At 53.5% G+C, this 24681-nt stretch overlaps 2 protein-coding genes across 9 annotated transcripts in view; both read left to right on the top strand.

Moving 5' to 3' along the window:
- The window catches only part of SYNPO (synaptopodin), a 50619-nt gene extending 31352 nt beyond the window's left edge, over positions 1 to 19267 (top strand). For 2 of the 6 annotated variants that reach the window (XM_036225007.1, XM_016118705.2), the window contains 2 exons: positions 9112 to 11468; positions 16527 to 19267. In XM_036225007.1, coding sequence (XP_036080900.1) covers positions 9112 to 11468; positions 16527 to 17210 — 3041 coding nt within the window. In that variant the 3' untranslated portion in view covers positions 17211 to 19267. Of the gene's footprint in view, positions 1 to 1081; positions 2523 to 2740; positions 3693 to 7752; positions 7902 to 9111; positions 11469 to 16526 lie in introns of those variants that run through there. The other 4 variants (XM_036225008.1, XM_036225009.1, XM_036225010.1 and 1 more) reach the window with 4 other exon arrangements.
- Positions 19268 to 19402: 135 nt separating this feature from the next.
- Positions 19403 to 24681, top strand: part of MYOZ3 (myozenin 3) — a 13734-nt gene continuing 8455 nt past the window's right edge. For 2 of the 3 annotated variants that reach the window (XM_016118708.2, XM_016118711.2), the window contains exon 1: positions 19403 to 22857. In XM_016118708.2, the coding sequence (XP_015974194.2) occupies positions 22719 to 22857 (139 nt within the window). In that variant the 5' untranslated portion in view covers positions 19403 to 22718. The remainder of the gene's footprint in view (positions 22858 to 24681) is intronic. The other variant, XM_016118710.2, reaches the window with a different exon arrangement.

Raw genomic sequence — 24681 nt, 5'->3', positions numbered from 1 at the left:
GTTGCACAGGACAACTTGTTGAGCAGGACCTGTGAGGGAAAGAGCCAGCACCGCTGGTTGGATTTGGTAAAAGGGGGGCCGGGCTGTCTGAGGGAGGGCAGGTGGGCTGAATGGACATGGGAGTGAGACACGGAGGTGGAGACTGCTGACCATTCACTGGCAAATAACCTCAGCAAATCACAAAACCTTTCTGAGGCTCAGTTTCCTCATCTGCACAATGGATAAACAGTACTCCCAGTTCACGGCTTGCAAAGATAAAATAAAATAACATAACAATACTTAAACTGAACACCTGGAAAATAAAAAGCACTCAGTAAATAGCAACCTGAGTAATAAAAATGAAGGGCACCCGGCCCCTGACAAGTTTGCCCATGGAGGCCACCAGACCGGATGGTGGGGGAGGGGGCGGAGATCCCCGGGCCTCCGCTGGCAGGTGCCGGTGAGCTTGAGACCGGAAGTGTGTGAGCACAGCCTGGAGGAACCACGAGGGGTTGCGGGCGGACTCGACTCGGGGTGCAGGCGGACTCGACTCGACTCGTCGCTCCCAGAGCCCCGCTGGCGAGGACCCCTCCTGGGCAGGGGCTGAGCCGGCACCGCCTCAGCCCAGGATGGGCTCCCTCCACTGTGTATGCCCTGGTGCGACTCCGGCATGGTCGGGCCACCATTACCATTCCTCCTGCGTTTTTTTCTCCCTGGTTATTTATTTTTCTGTGAGGAAGGAATGTGGGGAATTTACCACAGGGTGCTGGCTTTCGTTTTTCGGCTGCTGAGCGGCCTTTTCTATAAGAGGAAAGCAGAGAAGACAGATGGCCGAGGCCTCGGAGACGGAGGCGGCAGAGGGTCCCGGCTGAATGTGAGGCCCGGGCAGTGGGGCAGTTATGTAACCCACCCAGAGGCCCGAGGCAGACATCACAGTGGCATGAGCCTTATGATGTCATAACTGCAGTGGAACTCTACCTGGACCAATCCATTCACCCTCAGCCTCTGGGCACGCCCACCAGGTGTGCTCTTCTATCAAAGGTGCCTTCCTGTCCAGCTGGGTGTGGGTGGGGTGTGGGTAGGGGTGGGGTAGGGATTGCCTTGAGCCTTCCAGCCTCTGCGAGGCTGTTCTATCGCTTGGGATGTCTCCACATCGCCATCTTTCAAGAGCTAGAACATGTGCCGCCCTTCCAGGAATGCTTCCCAGGGTCCTTCATCCTGATTTATTTCACTCTTAGGCTCTATATTCTCCTGACACTTAGTGGAATATTCTGCCTCTTTGGTCTAACACTGAGATGTGAGGTTTCATCTCCCTGTTCACCCACAGACTTATTGATCCTTCCCTCCATCCTTCTCCACCCTTCCCCCAGGAACCACCCTCTAGATCTCTGACCCAGAACCTAGACACATCTGAGAGCCAGATGAATCTAGAACTCATCTCCCAGGATGAGTGGTGGAGCAAACTGTGAAGGTGGATTTGGACTGAGGGGGTGCTCCTCCTCCAGTCATTTTTGTAGTCGACACTGATTAAACACCTGCTGGGTGACGGCCTCTGCTGAGTCTGGATGGAGACCAGCCACTGCCGCAGGGCCCAGAGAAGGGAGCTATAACCTTGTAGAGGGCCAGAGCGTGCCAGGCCCTGGGCTGGGGTCAGGGGACCCAGAAGTGACCTGGGCCCAGCCCTGCCCTTGGTAGAGGCACAGTGTAAGGAAAACCATCACTCTTCCACCCAGGTCTGCCACCTTTTTTTCTCCTGGATTAAGCGTTTCCTCTGAAAGGGAGGCTGTCCTTTCTCTGCATCCATGGCTGCTGAGGCTGGGATGATGGCGGCTGAGGCAGCAAGACGGCCTAGGGGGCAGGCCTGGCCTAGCGGGACTGGGCTGGGAGCTGGGAGCCTGGGTCTGAGCGTGGCTATCCGTGAACCGGCCCTTTCCAATTTGCTGTACACCTGGGCTGAGCCTGCCTCTCTCTGGGTCACCATTTCCAAGTCCCTGAAAATCTAATTGTAGATCAGCGTTAAGGCCGGTAGAAAAGACAGAGGCGAACCCAACAGCAGGCCCTGGTCAGCCAGCAGTGAGCGGTGCCGTGGCCTGCAGGGACAGCTGCCAGCCAAGGCCCAAGCTGACTTGGGAGCCTTCGCCTTACGGTTCTCCCAACCCAGCCATCCTGCTCTGCCTGATCCCAGCCCACTGCCAGCAGGGAGACACCACGAGTCGGGCCAGGCCTGGCCTCCTTCCCCTCTGGCCTTGGTTTCTGAGCTTTCTCAACCTATTGTTTCTGCAATGGAGTCCTCCTCCTGCTATGAGGCCCTTGGGCCAGTATGAGCTGGGGGTAGGTAGGAAGCACTGATCTAGGAGTCTGAATGGATGGAGGAGGGCTTCCTGGAGGAAGTGGCAGTTGGGCTGGGCCTGGGACAGTGGGAGGGGAAAGTGAGTGTGCTTTGTGGTCAGAGCTCTTTAGGAGGAGGTGCCCAGGCTTAAAATCAGTCACATTCTGGGCTCCAGCTCCACTCTGCCTGCCCCTTGCTGGCTGTGGGATCTGGGGTGAGTTTGCTAATTCTCGGGATATTGTCTTCCTCATCTGTCGAATGAAGGTAAGGGAGCTCCTCTTATGAGTTGCTGTGAGGATTCAAAGAGAAAATAACATGCTAAACTTTCAGGTGGCTGCTCCTCACATGTTGGCTTTTGTCATCCTCATCAACTTCATTATTATTTTATGAGCACTGCAGAGGAGGTGAGGGGGGGGGGCCAGGGAGGAACACAGCTGTGAGGCAGGGGAGGCCTCTGCCCCTGAGGTTCCTGTAGGCTCTGAGGAAAAGTAGACTCAAACCCTGTTTGTTGCACAGCAAGACATCGGGATGGGCCCCTGGACTTGACCCTGGGCCACCCCGGGTTTGACTCCCAACTCTTTGACTCGCTGTGCCACCTCGAGCAACTCACTTCACCCCCTCCGAACTGTTGCTTCTCTGCCACAGAGATGAGGGCACTGCTGACCTCATGGGTGGCTGTGAATGAAGAGAGGGCCTGGCATGTGGCAAGCACGCCCTGAAGGGTAACTCTCGCTATAGTGAATACAGTGCAGTGTGATGAGGTGATTGAGTGGTTCAGACGAAATATTGGTGGGTCAGAGGAAGCTTTTCGGAGGGGAGGTGGCATTTGAGTTAGGTGGGAAGGCCAGGGCATGTAGAAAGGATGAGACAGGGAAGGGTTCCAGGTAGAGGTGTCTGTGCAAACCCCACAGCGGAGGCAAGAACTCACAGCGCAGGTGTGGGGACCACGAGCCGTTGGATTCTCTCTGGCCATTGCTGAGTGCACAGAGAGCAGGGGAGCGAGCTCTCAGGCGGACCTTTATGTCAAGGCCTTGAATGACACTATGAGGATCCTTCACCTCCCGAGGAGGCAGAAGAGAGACTCCAGTGGAGCCAAGCGGGAGGAAGATGAATCTGGCAGCATGGGGTGGGTAGATTGGCGGGGGAGAGACTGGAGGTGGAGAGGCCATTTAAAAGGCTGTTGCAAAATCAGTTTTCTTGATAAAGAGCTGAGTTGAGTCATCTGTGGAGGAGAGAAGTCACATCCAGCTCCTCCGCCTTGCTGTCAGTGTGGGATTTTCCTCGCTGTTAGTGAGGCGATTGGCTGCCTTTCCCGGAGGCTTTGAGAACCAAGGCCGGCTCAGCATCCAGGGGGAAGCTGGGCTGCAGGGAGGACCCAGCCAGAGTGAGTAAGATGAGCACTCGGAGGTGCCTTTGTGGTTTGGGGTATGTGGCTTAGGGCATATGGCATTCCTTTCTGTTCTTAGTTCTCCTCTGGGCATTAAGGGAGAGGCATATGATGACTTCTGCCAGCCCGTTAGTAGCAAGGCAAGAGCTAGTTCTGGGGCTCCCCATTCCTCTTCCTATGCATCTCCCATGTCCTGGCAGTCCTTCCCACCTTAGTATGAATTATTATCCTCATGAGTGGAGGTCTGGCAGTTTGCCAGAACTCAGTCAGGTTGCACTCACCAGGACTTTGGCGTGGATGGAGAACTCCCTGGGGAATGGAGGCTGTGTCATTTCCTCCTTTCAGCAGGGAGGATATGGGGCAGGGGCTGGCAAGGTAGCCAGGCCATTACTCAGGCCCAGTTCATCTTCCTGCCCCCAGCTGAGCCAGAGGTTGTGCAGTGGCCAACCATTGGTTCCTTCCTGACCCCACCAGGGGGGCAGTTTACCCAGCCTGTTTACCTGTCCTGTTGCCAAGACTCCCAGGCGGCCACAGTGGGCTCTCTCCAGCCAGCCTGTATTCCTACCTCTGGCTCCCACGTCCCACTCCGCCCTAACCGGGGCCTGGACACTCCCATTGACGGCAGCCTTCAGGCAGCCTTGTGAAGAAACATTTCCTTGAATTCTCTCCCTGTCCTGACCTTCTGCTCTGGCCTCCCTTCCCCTGCCCCACCTCCCTCTTTGGCTCCTTCGTCCAGACAAGCCTGATGGTGGGCAGGACAGGCAGCTGCTTGCAGAGCTGATGGCATGGGAGGGAGGGTGTATCTCTGCCCGAGCACAGCTAGAACTCAGGTCTTCTGACTCCCAACACCATGCTCTTCCCACTCCACTAGCCTTTTATGTCCTAGCAGTCATTTCTGCCTTAGTAAGAATGAGTTTATCAGCTCTTCTCCCAAGAAGAAGGAGAAAAAACAGCTGAATATGCGCGGAGAAGGCACTGCGGGGGGCATTGATCGCGAGATGAGGAAACCGAGGGTTCTGCAGACCATCATCCAGGAGCACTGGAGCCCCTGTTGGTGCCTCTCCCTCTGGAGTCAGGGTCTGGAAGGCAGAGTAACCAGTTAAGAAATGAGACCCAGCAACCAGACTTTGAATTTTGAATATCAGCTCTGCTACTAACAAATTGTATGGCCCTGGACAGGTCTCTCTGACCTCTGGTTTCATCTGCAAACTGGGAAAAATAACAATATTATCTCTGGGGGCCGTTGGGAGGATCGAACAAGATGATGAGTATAAAGTACATCGCACAGCACCTGAGCTGTGGTGAGGGTTCCATAATTACAGCAGCCATTGCGAACTCATTCCAATGCTGTACTCAGGGCGTCCTGTCCCCCTCCCCCACTTAGGGATTTGACCTTGTTGGATCCCAGTCTTCTGCCCCAGGGCAGCTTTTCCTTGTGCCTGCTCTCACCCCTGCCTCTCCTGAGGGCCTGTCTTCAGAGGTCATGACTCATTGCCCAGGAATAGTCTTTCAAGGGCCAGCACCCCAATCTTGCCCTACAGAGGCTTAGAGAAGGTGAGCGGGGAGGTGTTATGCTTTGCACAGGTGCAGGCTACAGCCAGGAAGGTTGGGGCTCAGTGAGATTCCTGTCCCCTATGGCCCTTGGCTCCTCTGTGACACCAGGGAGCACAATCTTGGACTCGCTGGCTGGGGTATTGCCAGGGGTGGCAGTTCCCTAGTGTGGGGAATTTCGGATGGAACTACCTCCCATGGCGCCCTGTGAAAGGGGACTTTCAAGTGCCTGTGGTTGACCCAGCCCCACTTCTCTCAGCTTTGTTTATGCAGGGTGGCAAGAATCATCTGGATTGCTGGCTGGGTCTTGTCCAAGCCTCCCGCCAAATTCCTTTTCTATGGAGTCACTGCAGTCTGGGGTGGGGGGCACGGGAGCCTGATCAAGGGCGAGGGCTCTCCCCCTGGCCTGCTCTGCCATGTTCTTGTCCCGGAACGGCAGAGCAGGGGAGGCTCCAAGCCTAGCTCGGGGTCAGCAGACGGGGTCCTGGCCCACGGCCTCCTCTTGTGACCCTTTCCTGCTCTAAGTCTTGTAGGCCAGCTTATCCCTGAGGGTTTTCATGCTCTGTCGTTTGAGCATTTCCTAAACCCATGGCCTTTAGAACCAGCCTGGGAATAGGGCTGGAGCAGAGAGGTGAAGAGAAACAAAGAAAAGTGCAGGGACGTTAGGAGTTCTAGGTTATTCAGACATCAAAGCACTTCCTGTGAGCCTCCTGCTGCGGGAACCTGCTAGCCAGAAAGTTTGGTGCTTTCTGGAGGCATGCGGAGCAAGGGTGAGCCCGCCCCACCACTTTCTGGCTCTGTGACTTTGGGCAGCTCACTGTACCTCTCTGAGCCTTGGTTTTCTGATCACTAAAAAGCAGATAATAATAGTTTATGCTTCATGGGGTTGTCATGGAAATTAATTAAGACGACATATGTAAAGCACATGGCTGAGTGTGCAGTAAGAACCCAGCGAGTGTTAGCTACAATCACTGCAATTGTGTCATTGTGTCATAAGACACATCAGTAGGGCTGGGGATGTTTATCCTGACCATGCCCCAGGGGGATGTGATTTGTGTCTCAATCTCTGCCAGGCTCTCAGGTTGGAAAGAGGAAGCGTTTTCTCTTTGTGACAGTAGGGGGCAGGACGTATCAAGGAGTGGAGGTTAATATAAGAAGCAACTTTTATACCTGAGGAATATTCATTAGTAGAAGGCCCCTCTTCAGGGTAGTGAGCTTCCTGTCAGCTGAGTAGGTAAACAGAGGCTTGTACCCCCAGGGGCATGGTTTTAAGGATGCAGGAATTGGACCAGCGATAGCCTGATAGCCATCTCTGAGACTCTGAGGTTCTGTGATTTAGGGCAGTAATCCCTGTCCCCCGCCTCAGAACTCTGGAATCCCCCTGCTATGTGACTGAAAGAGTCCCCTCTCCTCTCAGGACTTGAATATGTGGAGTGAATGTCCTTGCTAGAAGGAGCTCTGACCCCTTCCAGGGAGGAGAGTGGGGTCACCAACAGCGGTGCACCTCAGGGTACCATGAGTCCTCTGCCCCACCTACCCGGGCTTGATGATTGTAAGCCTCTGTGGTATCCATGACCTCCAAACCTTAACAATAGTGCTTTAATCACCTTCTCAATTAAGAAAACTGGCTCCGAGAGGTCCAGTAAAGAGGTCCAATAACTTGCCAAGGTCATACAGCTAGTAAACGGCAGAGCGCAGATGTGGGCCATGAGGTCTGGTTTCTAAGCAGAGCAGAGGAGATGGACATCGCATGAGCCGAGGATCTCTTGGGGTCCTTCTGTGTGGCTAGAATCCCCCTGCCTAAGCTCCCCCTAGGTGAGCAGCCTGGCCAAACCCCCAAATCTTTCATCTTTTATAGATAGGGTGATCCAGGCAAGAGAGGCGCCCTCCCAGGTGTCAGGGGCACATGGGGCAGGCCATGTGCTCTCGCTGTTCTGGACAGGTGGGCACAGGTATGTGTCACTCTGCTCTGTGTGGCTTCCCTGCTGACCCTACTGGGAGCCCGACTCCGAGCCACTGTCTGGACCTCAGTTTCCTCATCTCTAAAACGGGGATGGTGAAGTCAGTCCTCTATGAGGGCCCTTCCAGCACTGAGAGTCTATGAATTCTGAACCTCCCTGGCAGGACGCCTAGAAAGACTGTCCCTGGAGACTCACACGGCATGTCATTGCCAGTGCTAATGAGGGCAAGGGAGGAGGCAAGGCAAGGTCAGATTCCTCAAGAACTAATTAGCTTCCCACAGTGGGGGCAAAGGGGAGTGATGGAGGGAGGAATTTTCCCAGCCACCGAGTAAGCTGCTAATCCTGGCCACAGCCTGTGCCATCCATCTGTCCATTCAGTCCCTCGTTCATGTATTCACTTGTTTAGTCATTGTTCAATAAGCATATATTGAGCAACGACTGTGTGCCGGCGCCAGGGATAAAAAGAGAAATGGTTGCCTATGGTGAACTTATGGGTTAATAGGGGTGGGACCCCAGCCCGATCCCTGAGCTTAGGCCCCAGATTCCTGCCCCAGATTGAACATCAACTTCCACCGACTCTGTCTCCTGGATGTCCCAAAGGGACACTTTGGGGCAAACAGGCAGCTTCAGCATGGGCTGTGGACCCAGAGAGGACTGGTTCTGACTCTAGCCATCTTTTGCCATGTGACTTTTGGTGAGTTATTTACAAGTCTCTGGACCTCATTTCCCACTTCTGTAAAACAGGGGCCAGTAATGCTTGCCTCCTAGTGTTCTCGTGAGAATAAAATGAAGTAAGACAATCTCCTAGTATACTTGCTTCTGAAATTAGCCCAATTATTACTTTTATAATATTAAAATATGAAAAATTTTAAACGACTTTTAATAAAAATAAGAAGAAACTCTGTAAGGACATAGAGGAAACTAACTTGTTACGTGATTTATGGTGGGAGGCGCTCAGGGATGGAGGGACATTTTTTCACTGTATACTTCTTTATGGGTTTTTTTTTCCAGACCATGTGAATGTTATGACCTATTCCAAAAAAGAAGAAGTGTTAGTTTTAAGAAATGACTGCAGCATGAGTTTGAAAGTGTAAAGGGGCCTAAGAAAGGCACATAGAAAACATCCCGGGGGTTCATTCACATATTCAGTCATGCAAAGTGAGTGCCCACCTTATCCTGGGCACTATTCTAGGGGCCAGGGTTAGAGTGCGGAACAAATCAAGCAAGGTTATTGCCCCCTCAGAGTTTATGTTCTAAGTGGGAAGACAGATAATTAAGAAATACGCGAAGAAGATAATTCTGAATTGTGGTGAACGCCATGAAGAAAATAAGACCAAGAGATGGACTAGGGAAGGGGAGGGCTGATTCCAGAGGAAGCCCCATCCGGGGAGGGGACATTCAAGCGAGTCCTGAGTAGCAAGAAGGAAGCGACATGGAATGACGCCCGGGATGAGATCGTTCCAAGCAGAGGGAAGAGCAAGTGCAAAGGCCCTGGGACAGGAGCGAGCTTGGCATTTTCAAGGAGCGGAGGGAAAGGCAGCAGGGAAGAGCCCAGAGGGAATGAGAGGCGTGGGGGGAGATGAGCCGGGCAGCCAAGGGGGCGGACTGTGCTGCACAACAACCTTTGATGGGGGTAGGGGGCGGTGCTCCAAGGCGGTCCAGTTAACCCTGAAGGGAAAGCAGGGAAGGTTTTATAAAGGTGGCGGCGTTTGGGTTGCGCCGTGATGGTCGGGTCAGGGATCTTTGTGAATGGAGGGAGTTCTAGGAAACAATGAGTAAAGATCAAATGCCAGAGGAAAAGATCACCTGTAGGAGGGGCTCGGGTGGCCATGTGTCTGTCTGTCTGTGTAACCCTGGGGTTCTGCATTCCCATTCGTTGACTGGGCCTCTGTCCCTCCCCGCAGCATTGAGCCGGAGCACCAGCTTCACTGAGAAGGACCTGAAAGAGGCCAAGGCTCGGAGCCAGCAGATCGCAGCCCAGCTGACCACCCCTCCCAGCTCCAACTCCCGCGGCGTCCAGCTCTTCAACAGGCGCCGGCAGAGGGTGAACGAGTTTACCTTGGAGAGCCACGGCCAGAGGGGACAGAAGCCCAGCCAGGAGTCCCTCAGAGTGCCCTCTGCCAGCCCTACAGGCCATGACCTGGGACTCAGCCTGAGTCCTACCTCACTCCCCAAGCCAGGCCCTCCAAGAAACCCTGACTACCAGAGCCCTGACATAGGGGTCCCTGGTCACAGCATGGAGGGGTGCTCGGAGGAAGCCAGCTTGCTGCGGCACCTGGAGAAGGTGGCCAGTGAGGAGGAAGAGGTACCACTGGTGGTTTATTTAAAGGAGAATGCAGCCCTGCTGACGGCCAATGGGCTCCACCTGTCCCAGAACCGAGAAGCCCAGCAGAGCCCACCAACCCCGCCCCCCGCTGAGGTCCACGGCCCAGCCGCAGATGCCAACCAAAACCTTCCCTCGGCCAGTGCCACCCTCATCACACCAGCTTCTAACAGCAACCACAACCTGCCAGCCACAGATGTCAATCAGAACCCACCGGCGACTGTCACCCCTCAGAGCCCGCCGCTGTCTAACATCCAACAGAATTCTTCAGAGGCACAACTCCCAGCAAATGGCACAGTGCCAGATTCCAAACCCAGCAGCCTGCGTGCTGGTGGGCAACCCCAGGAGCTGGCTGCAGAGGTGAGATCCAGCACACTCCTGATTGATAAGGTATCAGCTCTACCGGCCACCACCTTCTCTAGAGAAGCTGCTCCCACCTCCAACTTCGGGCCTCCGGCCCCGGATTTCACATCCAGCTCCCTGCTCACTGATGTCCAGCCCAGTGCCCCAGCGGTGTCAGCAGAACAAGAAACGTCTGGCCCAGCAGCCGCCACCACACCCACCAAGCTGTACAGTGAGGTGCATCTAACGCTGGCCAAACCCCCGTCCGTGGTCAACAGGACAGCCAGGCCCTTTGGGATCCAGGCACTAGAGAGCACCAGCCAGGTGGAGCGGAGCCCCATGGTAGAGAGACGACATCTCGGGGGGAAGGCCCCAGCTCCCCAGTTCCACAGCATGGCAGACAGGAGCCCTCGGCCACAGAGACATGTAATGTCCCACAGCCCCATGGTGGAGAGGAGGCCCGTGGCACAGCGAAGCCCGGCCCTGGAGAGACGCCCCTTGGGGAACTTCACCCCACCCCCTACCTATGCTGAGACCTTGTCCACGGCCCCTCTGGCTTCCCGAGTTAGGTCTCCCCCTTCTTACTCTGCCCTGTACCCCAGCTCCGACCCCAAGCCTTCCCATCTGAAAGGTCAGGCAGTTCCTGCCAGCAAGACGGGCATTCTGGAGGAGTCGATGGCCCGAAGGGGCAGCAGGAAATCCATGTTCACCTTCGTGGAAAAGCCCAAGGTGACCCCAAATCCAGACCTGCTGGATCTGGTGCAGACAGCTGATGAGAAGCGGAGGCAGAGGGACCAGGGGGAGGCCGGCGTGGAGGAGGAGCCCTTCGCGCTGGGGGCCGAGGCCTCCAACTTCCAGCAGGAGCCGGTGGCCCGGGACAGGGCCAGCCCTGCTGCAGCTGAGGACGTCCTCCCCGAGTGGGCCTCCTGCCTCAAGTCCCCACGCATCCAGGCCAAGCCAAAGCCCAAACCCAACCAGAACCTGTCTGAGGCCTCCGGGAAGGGGGCCGAGCTCTATGCCCGTCGCCAGTCCCGCATGGAGAAGTATGTCATCGAGTCTTCGGGCCACACTGAATTGGCCCGCTGCCCTTCACCCACTATGTCCCTGCCTTCGTCCTGGAAGTACTCCACAAATGCCCCTGGCAGCCTCCGAGTGGCATCCCGAAGCCCAGCTCGGACCCCGCCTGCCTCCCTCTACCACGGCTACCTGCCTGAGGATGGGGTCCTGCGCCCAGAGCCCACCAAGCAGCCACAGCAACCGTACCAGCTGCGGCCCTCGCTCTTTGTCCTCTCTCCCATCAAGGAACCTGCCAAGGCCTCTCCAAGAGCCGCCTCACCTGCCAAGCCGAGTTCCCTGGACCTGGTACCTAGCCTACCCAAGACGACCCTCCCTCGGTCACCCGCCCTGCCTCGGCCCGCCCGCACCTCACCAGGCCTCTACACGGTCCCTGGCCAGGACGGCCTCCAGCCTACTGCCGTGAGCCCTACCTACAGCAGGGATATCTCCCCTGTGTCTCCCTCCAGGGCCTGGTCTCCCAGAGCCAAGCAGGCCCCCAGGCCCTCCTTCTCCACCCGGAATGCCGGGATCGAGGCTCAGGTGTGGAAGCCTTCCTTCTGCTTCAAGTAACGGACCCCACCGGGATCCCACTGCTTGTCAGGGCTCCGTCTCCGAGGGCAGGATGGAGAGCAGATGTGGCAGGAAGTGGCACAGGGCTGAGAGTCAGGAGTATGGGGACTCAGGGCTTAAGGGCTGATGCTGCCACGAGCTAGCTTCGTGACACTGGGCAAATCACCACCCCTCTCTGAGTTGCAGCTGCCCGTCCCCTACCACAAGGGTGGTTGAACTCCATCCATGTCTGGGGGATCTGGTCTGCTACTGGGTGGGGAGGAGCGTCATGAAGAGAGAACTCCCTTGGCAGGCCCTAATGAGCCTGGGGGTTCCTTTGGCCTTTGTGAACTACAGGGAAGCCAGCGTCTTGCTGGAGAATGGCCTACAAGGGGGCCCAAGCAGGGGCTTCTGGAGCAAACCGAGCCTGCCAGTGCCTATGGAACCAGACAGCCAAGGGGCTGCCTCCTCAGCTGCCCAGTGGGGCCACCCTCATTGTGGCCCCGTCTCCTGGCATCTTTCTGCCTGTCGCTGGATTCTCACCTCCACGGGTCTCTCTCTTCCACCTCTGCCTTCTGGACACCGTTTCCTCTCCGCTACTTCAGAGAGCTTTGCCTTGGCCTCCACATTTTCTCCACTCCTGGGTTCTTCTCCTGGATGAGGACTTAGCCCAGCACTGCTATCTGACGCTGTTCTTCCTGCCCTGCTGCTCAGCTGCCTCCATGCCCTCTCTAAACACCTGGCTCCACTTTAGGGACAGCTAAAGCAGTTCATCCCAGACATCTGCCCCAGCTCCATCTGGCTTGCCCTCACTTTTCTGAGGTAGGGGAGGTCCCAGGGGACCCATGAGAGCAGGAGAGCCCCGTAGAAGGATATGCAGATGTGGGTGTGCAGCGAGGACAGAGATCCCCCAGTGATGTATCTGTTGGCTGTTTTGGCTTCAACCTCAGCCAATTTGCCTGAATAAAAGCGGTCATCTCTGTGCAGTAGAAGGGGCCACAGGGAGAGAGAGGCAGGAGAGGAGGGTTCTGGTCCCATCTCAGCCTCCCATTTGCTGTGTGACTTTGGCCAAGTCACTTTCCCTTTCTGGGCCTCAGTTTTCTTATTTATATAATTGGGGCTCTACAGGCTGTGACAATCTGTGAGGATCGAGAGGATAGGCTGGTGCTTTGGGAGAAAGGCCTTGCAAGTGATAAAAGCAGTCCCCTAGGAAGACAGGGGAAGGAAATGGACAGTTTCCATAGAACAGATGCAGGGCATCCTGGGGAGGGTGTAGCTGGAGCGAGCTGCTGCAGGATCCAGGGGTCAGAGGCCTGGGATGGCGCAGGCGCAGCATCGCCTAGAGACAGTGGGAGCGTGGCAAGGGCTGGGGCAGGAGCACAGCAGCTCAGGGGAATGAGACCGAGGGGACCTTAAGGTTTTGGGGAAAAGGCTGGGACATAAGAGACTGACTCCGTGTGTATGTTTGGGTCTCAGTTTCCCCACTCATAGTGCAGTGAGGATGCTGAGTCAGCTAGTCTGAGAGCCTCGCCACCTCTGATACCTTTAATGTGTTGCAGCCCCCAAAAACCAGGCTTTGTTGGGGGGGGGTGAGAGAATATAGAAGAGGCAGAATACAGATGGAAGTTTCCCAAGGCACCACCCACTTTCTCTTTCCCAGCCCTATTTCTGGGCTCCCCAGCGGGAAGAGGGGTGGTGGAGGCGGTGCCCATGCTGGGCTGAGCCTGCAGTTTTCGTGAGCTCCAGGCTCATCTCCATGGGAACAGGGGGTGCCTTCCCCCTTCCCAGTGAGTTCATTCTGCCCAGAACACAGGGGCATGTGTGGAGGAGTTGTGAGTGAGTGCTCCTTCATGCCAGGCCCCTCCCAGGACAGAGTGAAGCTCCTACGCCTAGACCCCTGCTCCCTTGGACTCCCGAGGGCCAGCAGTGGAAGAGCCCACCCTCGTCCTGCAACTCCTGCAGCCAGGCTGGCCGAGCTCTTCCCCAAACTTTGTTTTCTCTCCTGTTCTCAATACATTCTGCCTTGAATCTGTCTTGCTTCTTTCTTTCTTCCGCGCTCGCTAAATGGTGCTCAGGGCTCTCTCCCTTCTCCCAGACTCTGGCCTGGGAGGTGAGGCGGGACTGCTCGGTTACTGTGTGTGAACGTGTGGTGTGTCTCTCGTGCTGCCTGCACCTGCTGCGTGTCCGGGTCAGCCGTGGGTACAGATGTGTGCTGGCTTGGGAGTGAGGACTGCCCTCTCTCTTCCCTGGGAGCTAGAGTCCTGTGGAAATCACATATTTTGGGTTTTCTCCTTCGGAGTTTGGCCAAAAACTCCGTAGAGCATGGGGGAAACTCGCAACCTCTTATGATCCACGTTTGTCCTGAGTTCTTTAAAAGCAGAATTTAAATGCCTTTAGCCAGACCATACACTTTCTGGTTTCCTCAGGTCCCCTCTTCCTCTTTCTACTATCCAAATCTGGCCATTTTCCATGTTGTTTATCACTACCTGCCTCCTGAAAATACAGAGTTTCCGCCCCTGGTGGAGAGGAACAAACTGCCACAGAGAGTCAGAAGTGGGTTCTAGTTCCAGATCTGCACTTGACTCCTTGTGTGACCTTAGACAACCCCTTCCCATCTCTGGGCCACGGTTTCCCCTTCTTTGCAATGAAAGGACTGTGTAAAGCAGTCTGGGAGCTAGCTATGTCTGGTCTCTGATAGTTCCTGTCTGACTCTGCTCTACTCATGCCTTCGCCCACACACGTACCCTGCTTTGGGGCTAATTCTGGGTTAAGTGGGTGCTGCTCTCTGAATTTTCACTCCTTGGAAATCCAAAGAGTTCAGGTGCATGTGATGCACTGAGATCTTTCCCAGAAAGTGAACAGTTCTGACTTCCCACAGCCTTTTTGTATGGTGCACCCCACTTCCTCCCCTGCACACACAGAGTCAGTGCCCAGCTATGGCAGTTCCCAGCTATGGCAATTCCGATGAGGTCAGGCTCTGGCCCGTCTCCAAATGATGAGGACCTAGCTGCTCACCACTGCCCCCGACATTCCAATCCAGGCTTGAGAAATAAATCCTGTGACTCCTTCCACTTGCGGGCCCTAGTCTTCCCCTTGTGGCCACCAAAGGCAGAGACAATCCTTAGGGATTTCAGACAGTTATAGCTCCCCCTGCCCAAGCCTACTCTTCTCCTGGCTGAAGAGCCCTGGTTACTCTGCCTCAATGCATGTTGATGGGCTTTGATCTTGTGAACTTTTGGCACCGCTTCCCACAGCTCAGCTGACGGGAAGGCTTCCCGGGATGTCTCACAGACAGAGCAACTCCCAGCATCTTTGGCTCACCTATACACACCTCTGACCCTGGGAGTAAACGGGGATGAATCCCATGCTGAGCTTTAACTTTCCTACTTGACTGGGGCCTTGGATGTCTCCAGGAGGTCCCTAAGGGTCACTCCAGCATTACTATCCCAAGAAAAATCTGTTCAGACAGCTGTACAGCATTCCTCTTCAGGTTAAAGGGCTCAAATTCTGAGTCTCAACTCATCTAGTAGCTGCTATAGTGTAGGGAGAAAATAATAACTCTGTTGCTTCCTTTTGATGGGGAGAAATTAGATTCTGATTGGATGAGAGGCTGAGTGGCTTGGCTGTGTCTGATTACTGATTGGATGAGAGAATGGACGTTACAAATGGTTCTAGATTTTGGTTGGGTAGGAGGCACTGAATGGACTGACTAGTTCTGGACTCTGGGGAATGACTGCTGGTGAATTTGGATTGGATTAAAGCCTGAGCAGACTGGTTTATTGGTGGAATCTGATTGGATGAACAGTTGGATGGTTTAGCAGATACATGCTGAGCATGGATCCCCAGCCCCTCCATTTCAAACCAGTTTAGACCTCTTAAGCATGATATAGCCTTTCAGCAGCAGTCTCTCCCCACCCCCCTCACACACACACACACACACACACACACAATTTCCTGGTGAGGCAGAACACACAGGATAGTTATTTACACCCGTGAACTTCACCTTCATCATTGTAAAATGGGTGTAATCATATCAGCTACCTCATCAGTCTGTTGTGAGGATCTAATGAGACAGAAAAGATAAGACTGAACCTTGTAGACTGAAAAGCCCCTAAGTAGGCAGGAAACAGGGATGACAGTGTGTAGCAGAGCAGTGTTTTATAACCGCAAGGATGTCCACACTCCTCACCCCATGCAGGCACGAAGTCCAGTGAGGGGAGTGTGCTGCCTAGGGAGGAATGGCCCATCTTCCTTTTGTGTTTTCATCTGTCAGTGGGAACTTCCTCCCTGATCAAGGCATCCAAAGGGAAAAAAAATAAGTTACCATGGCAACATGGCAAGGGGTTGGGGCTGAGAGAGCCTATGCCCAAGTCCAATCAATATTTTTGTTTTTAGGTTTTGAATAGATACATCCATATGGTTCAAAAAACTAAACTTACATAAAAAGTAATACATTAAAAGCCTTATTTCCACCCCTGTGGCTGGCTGTGTACCCTGCCTGATCTCCCAATTTCCTGTCTGAACTACTTTGGTTAGTTTCATGTGTATTATTCCAGTATTTCTTTATAGAAACTGACATCTAGTGAGCATTTATTTTCTTCCAGAGAATCTTCTCATACATGTAACACTCTCTTGAGTGAGTTCTCTCACAACAATCCTCTAGGGGTACGTGCTGATATTAGACCCCCATTTTACAAAGGGAACAGAAGTCCAAAGGTTTCCAGTTGCTTCTGCTGCTGGAGAAACTTATCCGGGTTCATTCAATAGGCAGGGGGTTTGCCTCCAAAGCTATCCTTCCTAAGCACTAACCAACTGCTTCTGAATTCTGCTGAATTAGCTGAGCAGAATTCAGGGGCAGGCAGCCTGGACTTTTTCAAGCATCTGAGCTGACAATGGGGCACCTAGGTTTTACCGCAGGTATTACCTGAGTTTGCTCGCTGGCTTCCCCGGCTCTATACAATGGACAAATAAGCCCGATCCCTTCCTAAACCTGTGTACAGAAAACCGCAGCACTAACGCCCGCCCTCGCCCTCTCTGCTTTCTCCCCAGGACCGCCGCGAGACCCTGCCCACATCCCCGCCCTGGACCCCGGGCGCGTCCAGGCCCCCCAGCAGCCTGGACGGCTGGGTGAGCCCGGGGCCGTGGGAGCTGGGCCGCGGGAGCATGAGCAGCCCTCCGCCGCTGCCGCCGCCGCCGCCGCCACCGCCCATGTCCCCCTCGTGGAGTGAGCGCTCGGTATCCCCGCTGCGACCTGAGACCGAGGTGCGGCCTCCCAGCCGCCAACTTCAAGCGCTCCTGGCGCGCAACATCATCAACGCGGCCCGACGCAAGAGCGCCTCCCCGCGGCCGGTGGGCGCCGAGAGCCTGCGGCCCTTCTCCCCGCCCAGGGCGCCGCCGCCGCCGCCGCCGCCGCGCATGCGCTCGCCGCAGCCCGCCCGCCCCGGGCCTGCAGTCTGCCCTGGGGCAACGTTCGCGCCGATCCCGCGGAGCCCGCTGCTGTCTGGGCCCTCGCCTTGCGCCAGCCCCCGCAGTCCGCTGCCAGCGCCGCCTGCGCCGCCCAGACCTTTCCCCTACCGCCGCTCGCCCACGGACTCCGACGTGTCCCTCGACTCCGAGGATTCCGGGGCGAAGTCTCCTGGCATCCTTGGCTACAACATCTGTCCCCGCGGGTGGAATGGCAGCCTGAGGCTCAAGCGTGGCAGCCTCCCCGCCGAGGCCTCCTGCACCACCTAATGCCTCCCGTCCCCCGCCACCCCACCCCGGGAGGACCGAGCCGGAAGAGGAGTCATAAGGCTTGAGAGATCCCAGCACAAAGTTCCCAAGGGGTCTGGCCTCCGGACAGCCCTAGAGATAAGGAGTCAAGGATGAGAGCCCTGGGCTTGGGGTAGAGCAGTGATCCGGGCTTGGGTTCTAGCCCTATCATGCAGTCGTGAGAACCTGGGCAAGACCCTTCTGTCTGACCTTCAGATTTCCCATCTGTTTAATGGGGCTTTAGAACCAAAACAATCTCCAAAGGTCTAAATGCCCTCTCCCTTCAACGCAAACACACACTAGTGCCTTGGAAGAGGCAGGGCATTGTGCATATGGACCCCCCTGGACTTGCTGCATTCGAGGGTTCCATACTCTTCCCTATCTGGCTCTGCTCTCGAGTCTGGCAAATGAGGGGTGTATTCAGAAGGTCCTAGGTCTAAGTTCTCTTGTCCAGCCCTGGCTTGACCATCCGCCTGCCTGGCACCAAGTCCCAGGCAGAAGCAGCTGTTTTCCATCTCTTCCCAGACATGCTCTATTTTTACCATGGTGACCTTTAGCGAGGTCTCCCAGGCCAGCTCAAGGTGCCCCTGCTGGCCCTTCTGGAGAGAAGAGGCAGGAAAATTTCTCCTCCCAGATCCCTTTCATGCTTTTCTCCACTACAGCTCAGACTGCCCAGAAGAGCACTATAAGGCAATGATTTACCCCCGGCCCAGGACTTGGGCTCCAGGAATGCTATAGGTGCCTCCAGCCCTTCTGGGCACTTTCATGGCAGCCCTTTCAAAGCTGAGCCCTTTCAGAGTTGATATGGAGCTATTTGCTATTCTATGTCTTTACCTAATGCCCCTGAGTTTGAGGTTGCCCATTTGGAAGGAAGGAATCAAAGGGTTCCTTGTCATGGGAGGCATGCAAATCGTGGCCAGGATGCACAGAGGAGATTCTAGTAGGGAATGGATTGGGTCAGATGTCCTCTGAGGACCATCCAGTCTTGAAATACATTTCATGGTATTAGGAAGGGAGGGAAAGTAGTGGTGGAGGATTGGGTGAGCAGAATTCAGAGGCAGGTGAGCTTCAGTGGGTGAGTGAAGGATAGATCAGAGCCAGCCTGTGTTTCTGGTTCCTTAGGAAGTACCTACTCTTCAGTTCCAGGCCCCAGCATCCATATTATGCCCAAAGGGGTGGGCACTGTTCTGCCTATCTCTTTCCAAGTACACCCTGGCCTAGCTAGTGCCTGGTGCTCAGTGACCTTGGAGAGCACTGGCCTGTGTCTTAAACCTTGATGGCTCTGATTCCAATCCCCAGGAGAGACAGGAGAAAGAATGTGGCTAAGTTCTGTAGTTTCCACAGTTGGCTGGTGGTGCCCTCCAGAGGTTCAGAATATTTGCTTCAGAATATCAGTGGGGGTGGGGATGGGGGTTGGGAAGGATTGGGATTGGCTAAGGATCAAAGGTATAGAGGTGAAAAGATACCAGAATGTTGCTAAAGATGAGGGACAGTGCGATTTGGGGTTAGGGGTAGACTTACCCACCCATCAGGGCATTGTTAGACCTGGACCCTTAAGTGAGGCTAGGGAAAGCTGGGGTCAGGATGGCAGTCAGGGTGTGGGTAGGGTGCTTTGGAGTAAAGAAGTAATAACCAGAGGGTTCTTTTCTAGGGCCTCAGGATTGAGAATATAGGCCCTGTTGGTGGGAAGATGAGAGGGTGCTCTTGCTTGGTCAGTGATGAGTGACCACATTTACCGAAGTCTCCACCTGCTTCAGGGTCACTTGCAGCTTGGAAGACTGAGGCTAAGGCCTCTTTCAGAGAAAAAACACTATTAGGCCACTGGCTGAGACAGTGGCATAGAGTATCCACTTCTACCTGCATTTCCACAAAGAGCCAGCAGGAAGCAGCCTTGAGAAGCTGCAGTTCTGTCTGGCTGTCCTCTCCTATCACTGTCTTCTCCCCCGACCCCCTCCTCTAGCCTGCTAGAGGTTGCCTGTGTCCTGTTTCTTGCCTCCTGTAGAATTCAGTTCCGGCCCTAAATAAATACTCCCTGCATCCTTCTGCCTCCTGGGTCATTTTCAGCTGTGTCTAATGCCCTTCTCTGCAACCATGGAACAGTCCATGAGAATCTGGGTAGATGCAAATGTTTGACCCACATGGGATTGGAGCTTGGGAAGTAGGAAAGATGAGGAACAACAGAAAAACTACGGGCCATAGCAGTCTCTGGGTTGAAGTACTTACTAGGTGACTCTGTATTGGCCACTCCTCCAGGCTTCAGCTTCCTTATCTGTGTAATGAGTGAGCTGGGCTAGGTGATGTCTCAGGGTGGTATTGCCCAGGTCTTGACCATAGGACCAGCAGGAATGCCTCTCTTCTGATGGGGGGATCTTTTGCCCAGAGAGGGGATTGTGGCCCCATTTTCAGGTGAGGCCAAGTCTGCCCTGGGAACATCCTTCATCTTCCTCTCTAGAACCTCAGAGCTGGCAGAGGCACCTGAAGAGCAGGAAGCTGAACTCAAGTCGTCTATAGCTGAGTCGAGGCTTCTGCCTAAGAAGCTGTTAGAACTATGCCCATGGACAGTGTTCCATCACACAGGCACAGGTGCTCCCTGCCCTGGACCCAGCGTGTCTCTGCTGGTCCCACCCTTCCATGGGAGTGGTTGGTACTCCTCTAACCCAATCTATATCTTCAGCCGGAACCTCTCCTGAGCATGGTATCCCCCTGCCTCCTAGTGGTCCTAGTCTCTGAACACCGCAAACCAAGTTCATCCCAGACTGAACTCAGTATCCACCCTCCACTCCAATCTGCTCCTCCCCTGTGACCCTCCTTAGTCGCCTAAGCCAGACACGAGAGTGGCCCTCTCCCTATCCCCCACATCCAGTCTCCCACAGGACCTGGTCATTTCCCAAATACCCCTCAAGTCCCTCTCCTCCTTCGTATGCCCTCTGTCACTGCCCCATCCAGCTTTCCCCGTTCTTCCTGATCACAGTAAAGTCCCACCTCCAGTCTGGCTCCCCTGACCCCCCCAAACCCATTTTTCACACAGCAGAAGAGATATCTTTGGAAATGCCAATCTGACCACTCCATTCCACTGCTTTAAACTCTTCAATGGCTCTTTATAAAGCACACTTGCCTTTTGAAAAGCTTGCTGTGGCCTGGCCCCGGCCCACCTGTCTGGCTTCATCTCTCAGCAGCCCCCACCACCAGTTCTGGTTCTACTCGCTGACTCCCTAACATCTTTATCCGTGACAGGGCCTCTGCCTGCAAATCCTGTGTCCTCTCTCTGCCCAGTGAACTCCCACTCAGCCTTCAAATCCCAGCTCAAATGTCTCCTCCTCTGGGAAGCCTTCCCCATTCCTAAGATGAGTTGGTGGCACCATCCCCTGGGCATTCCCAGAGCATTTCCCATGATGCATTTCAGAGGCTTGTTTACGGGTCTGAGTCCGGCCTGGCTGAGCTCCTTAAGCACAGTCCTGCCTTATTTATTTTCAGTCCATAGAGAGGCTCAGAGAATGTGTGGAGGTGGAGGGAGGGAGAGAAGGAAGGAGGCAGCAGGAACAAAGGAAGGCAGAAAAGAAGAAAGAAGCAATGAGTAAGTCAAAGATACCAGAGGACAGCTCATTCATGCATTCAGCCATCCACCCATTCATTCAACAAATTATCTATTGCATTCCTATCAGGTCCCATTCTAGGCACAAAGGATACTATTAGCAAGCTCAAGTGACTGGCAACTGACTCTCGGCATTTCCAGGTGACTTTGTTGTGTGCATATGAACATATGTGTATGTGTGTGTGCAAACCCGTCTGTCGGCAAGGGCCTGCTGCCGGGCACCTGTCTTCCCTGGGGCCTGGTGCTTTTAGCATCTGTCCCTGGATCCTGTTGCAGCCCGAAATAAGGCTGTGAGCCACAACAAGGCAGGAACACTTCTCATCAGCTGAGGCCAGAGCTGGCTGCAGAATGCACTCTGCTTCCTGACCGTGCGACCACTGTAAGGACACCGACCACTCAGCTTTTAGCTTCCAGACAGAGGTGTTAATCTTGAGGGTCTGACTCTCCCTCTGCCCACTGTGGTCCCAGCTCTCAGGTACCAGGAGCTCGAGTTGCTAAGGGGAGTGAGCGGAGGAGATGAGCCAATTCCCAGAGCCCCTTCTCCTCCAAGCAGAGGATGGGCCCTGTGGAGGGTCTGGGAACTGTAGGGCCTCATGGCCTGAATCCTGAGTTGGAAAGGGAGGGATTCTAAACTCTAGGTTTCTCTAGATTAAATGGGGAGGGGATGGCTAGGATTCAAAGTGGGGGATAGGTAATGGCTGGGCTCAGGACTCCAAGATCTTTAGGCAGTAGAGGGAAGCAGGGTCTGGGTCTAGAATATGAGGGGCCCTTCCCAACATCTGTGAATTTCTGTAACGGGAGTGTTTATAAACAGACCTGCGGACTGTGGGGTCCTCAGTGGTCAGCTGGAGCACTCCAGATCATCTCATGACCTTCGCCCCAAATGAATGTGGACACGGTCATATCCACATCCAGTTTTAGGGGGCTCGTGGATGCCCTGAAGCCCATCCATGGATCCCTATGGTCTAGCCCAACCCCATATGTTACAGAAGGGGGAACTGAGTCACAGTGCTAGACACCAACTTGTTCCTAGTTGCAGAGGGAGTCAGGCACTGGTTAGATGCCAGGTCACTCAGCTCAGTGCCCACTGATCTGGGGTGGGAGTGGGAGTGGGTGTTGCAGGTACAGATGGAGGCAGATTGTTTTTTTAAAGGAAGGAATATCGAAAAACCTGGAAGCAAAGAGGAAGGGCACACTGATGCGTAGTCTGTCAAGGGGCTCAACTATTCTGCCTTCTCTCTTGGGGGCAAGTTAGGGGATCTGGACTTGGGGCCTGCAGGGTTCTCTAGGGCTCTGGACATCGTTTTATTTATAAATCTCCTCCAAGATTCCTAGAAAGTGCCATTAGATGCAAACAAGGGGATGGATAAGAAGGGAGAAAAGGAGTGAGGAAGAAGAGAGCACCGTTGGGTACTAGACTTATTGGGGTGATCACTTCGTAAGTTATATAAATGTCTAATAACTAGATTATACACCTGAAACTAATATAATATTGCATGTCAACTGTAATTGAAAAAAAATGTTTAATTATATTTTTTAAAAAGAGAGTGCTATGAACATTAGCTCAGGGATGTGGGTAGAGGAAGGGGGTGATGGTTCTGTTTCCTTGGACCAGCCTGTGCCCTCAAGCCTCAGGGCCAACTACTAGGGACCTGCCTTGTAGATCTCAGTGTTGCCTATCCACCCATACCCACCTCTGATGTAAACTTCCATCCTCTTTCAGCTCTTGATCAAAGCTTATCTGAGTCAGAGGATGACAATAGTCTAAGACACCCAATTTCCCCACTCTTAATGTCCCAGAAACCAGCCCCTGAGGAGAGAGAGCTTCTCCTGCTGCATGGAAGTATCAAAAGCCTTAGACTTTTGGGTGGACCAAGGCTGTTCGGGGCTGGAGCTAGATGGACCAGGGACTGGGAGGTAGTCTGGGGGGGAAATGGAAGCCACCTGGCCCATTTGTGGATCATCTCCTCCACAGGATGATCCCCAAGGAGCAGAAGGGGCCAGTGATGGCTGCCATGGGGGACCAAGCTACACCAGGTAAGGTGGACCCAGCCCTTGTGCATTCCTCAGACCCCATCCTTTCTAAATTCCAGACTGCGGCAGCTCAGGCCGGCTGGCCCCATGCCTACGCAAACAGGTGTGAGTTCCATGCTAGCCCCAAGGGAGTGCCTGTGGAATCTGCCATCTGAGCTGGGAAGCTTCAAGAAGGACTGGGAAGGGGCCTTGCCCTAATGTCCTCACACCCAGGAGCCTGAGATTGAGTGCCCTAGGTGGGGCTTGGCCCCAGCTAAAAACTAACCTCAGCCACAAATGGAGCTCTGAGGGCTCTGGTCCCAGATCCAGCCCTAACAGTGACCTGAAACTCTCCACACACCTTTCCTTGCTGATTAAAACTGAGTCTCATGAAGCCCCCATGGCAAGAGACAAGGGAAGAGTGGGGCAGGGTAGCAAAAGCAATCCGACTCAAACCATTTCACTTAAAAGCTGATTAATCCAATGAATAAATCATCTAAAATACATGTTTACCAACTTTATAAGACCTCTTCCAGAACTCTTGGCATAATTTTGGAGACTGCTTATTTGGCCTACTTTAGAGCATTTCAAGTATTTTGAAAACAAATTCAACTACATCAGTGCTCTTAAACTTTCATGTGCAATCTTGTCTGATCTCGGAAGCTAAGCAGGGCCGGGCCTGGTTAGTACTTGGATGGGAGACCACCTAGGAAGACCAGGTGCTGTAGGACATGGTGTTGTTAGTTAACATGCACATTTCCAGTGTCCACCCCAGGGAGTCTAATGATTCTGATTCAGTGGACCTGGGGAGGGGGCCATCCCCTTTTAGACAAAAACTCAGGTGATTCAGATACAGGTGGACAGTGAACCCTCACCTAAGGGTACCGCTAGAGTTTTGCCTCCTTCAGAGTTCTAAGAAGTATTTAATCATATCGTATGATTTTGCATGTGAGTTGTCCTTTTAACCTATTTTGTGTGTTCTTACCTCCTGTTGGAGTCGTTTCTTCCTTCTATTTTTATTCCATGATTTAGTGTGTTGAAATATGCAGACTTTGTGAGGTGTCCACACTCAAACTAGAAGAATGAGGCAATGCATTATCTCTTCTCGGGGCTAATTAATTAATTAATTATAGGCACCCCCCGCAAATATAAATTATAAATTGTTGGCTATTTGCTAGGGCGTTAATTAAGGACAATTTTGAAACTAAAGAAAAGTAGAAAGATAAAATAGTCTCATGGCCTCACTGGCAAAAGACAGTCATTGTAAAGTAGTAACAAAAACACTATTATCGCGTCCTTACCATGTGTCAGATACTGTGCCAAGAGCTTTTATGCTGCATGCTGTGTCACCATAACCCTCATGACAGCTCTGTAAGTTAGATGTTATTATCCCCGTTTTGCAGAAAAACCGAGGCTCAGAGGAGCTAGGTGGTCACACGTCTGGTATAGATGGTGGAGCTGAAAGTTCACTCCAAATCTTTGTCTCCAGAGCTGCTTCTTCACTATACGGTTATGCAAATAATACATCACTTTATGAAATATTTAGACAAAACAGACATGAATGACTTTGAAAGTGAAAGTTCCACATAACAGGACCATCTGGAGATATCCACTGTGAACATATTTTTGTCAATCCTTCTGTCCACATATAAACATATAAACATGTTTATATAAACTCATATACATATACATGAACTAAAGACTAGATAGTGTTCTTCAGCCTAAATTTTTTTTTTTTCACTTAGTAGCATACCACTGACTTCTTTCCATCCTAGTATGGTTTAGCTCACCACCTCCCCACCCCCTTGCTCCCCAGTGTGTAACATGTTACATATATTTATACACACA

Source organism: Rousettus aegyptiacus, unplaced genomic scaffold, assembly GCF_014176215.1.
Source record: "Rousettus aegyptiacus isolate mRouAeg1 unplaced genomic scaffold, mRouAeg1.p scaffold_m13_p_7, whole genome shotgun sequence".
Taxonomy (NCBI): domain Eukaryota; kingdom Metazoa; phylum Chordata; class Mammalia; order Chiroptera; family Pteropodidae; genus Rousettus; species Rousettus aegyptiacus.
This window is presented reverse-complemented; position numbering and strand designations above follow the sequence as displayed.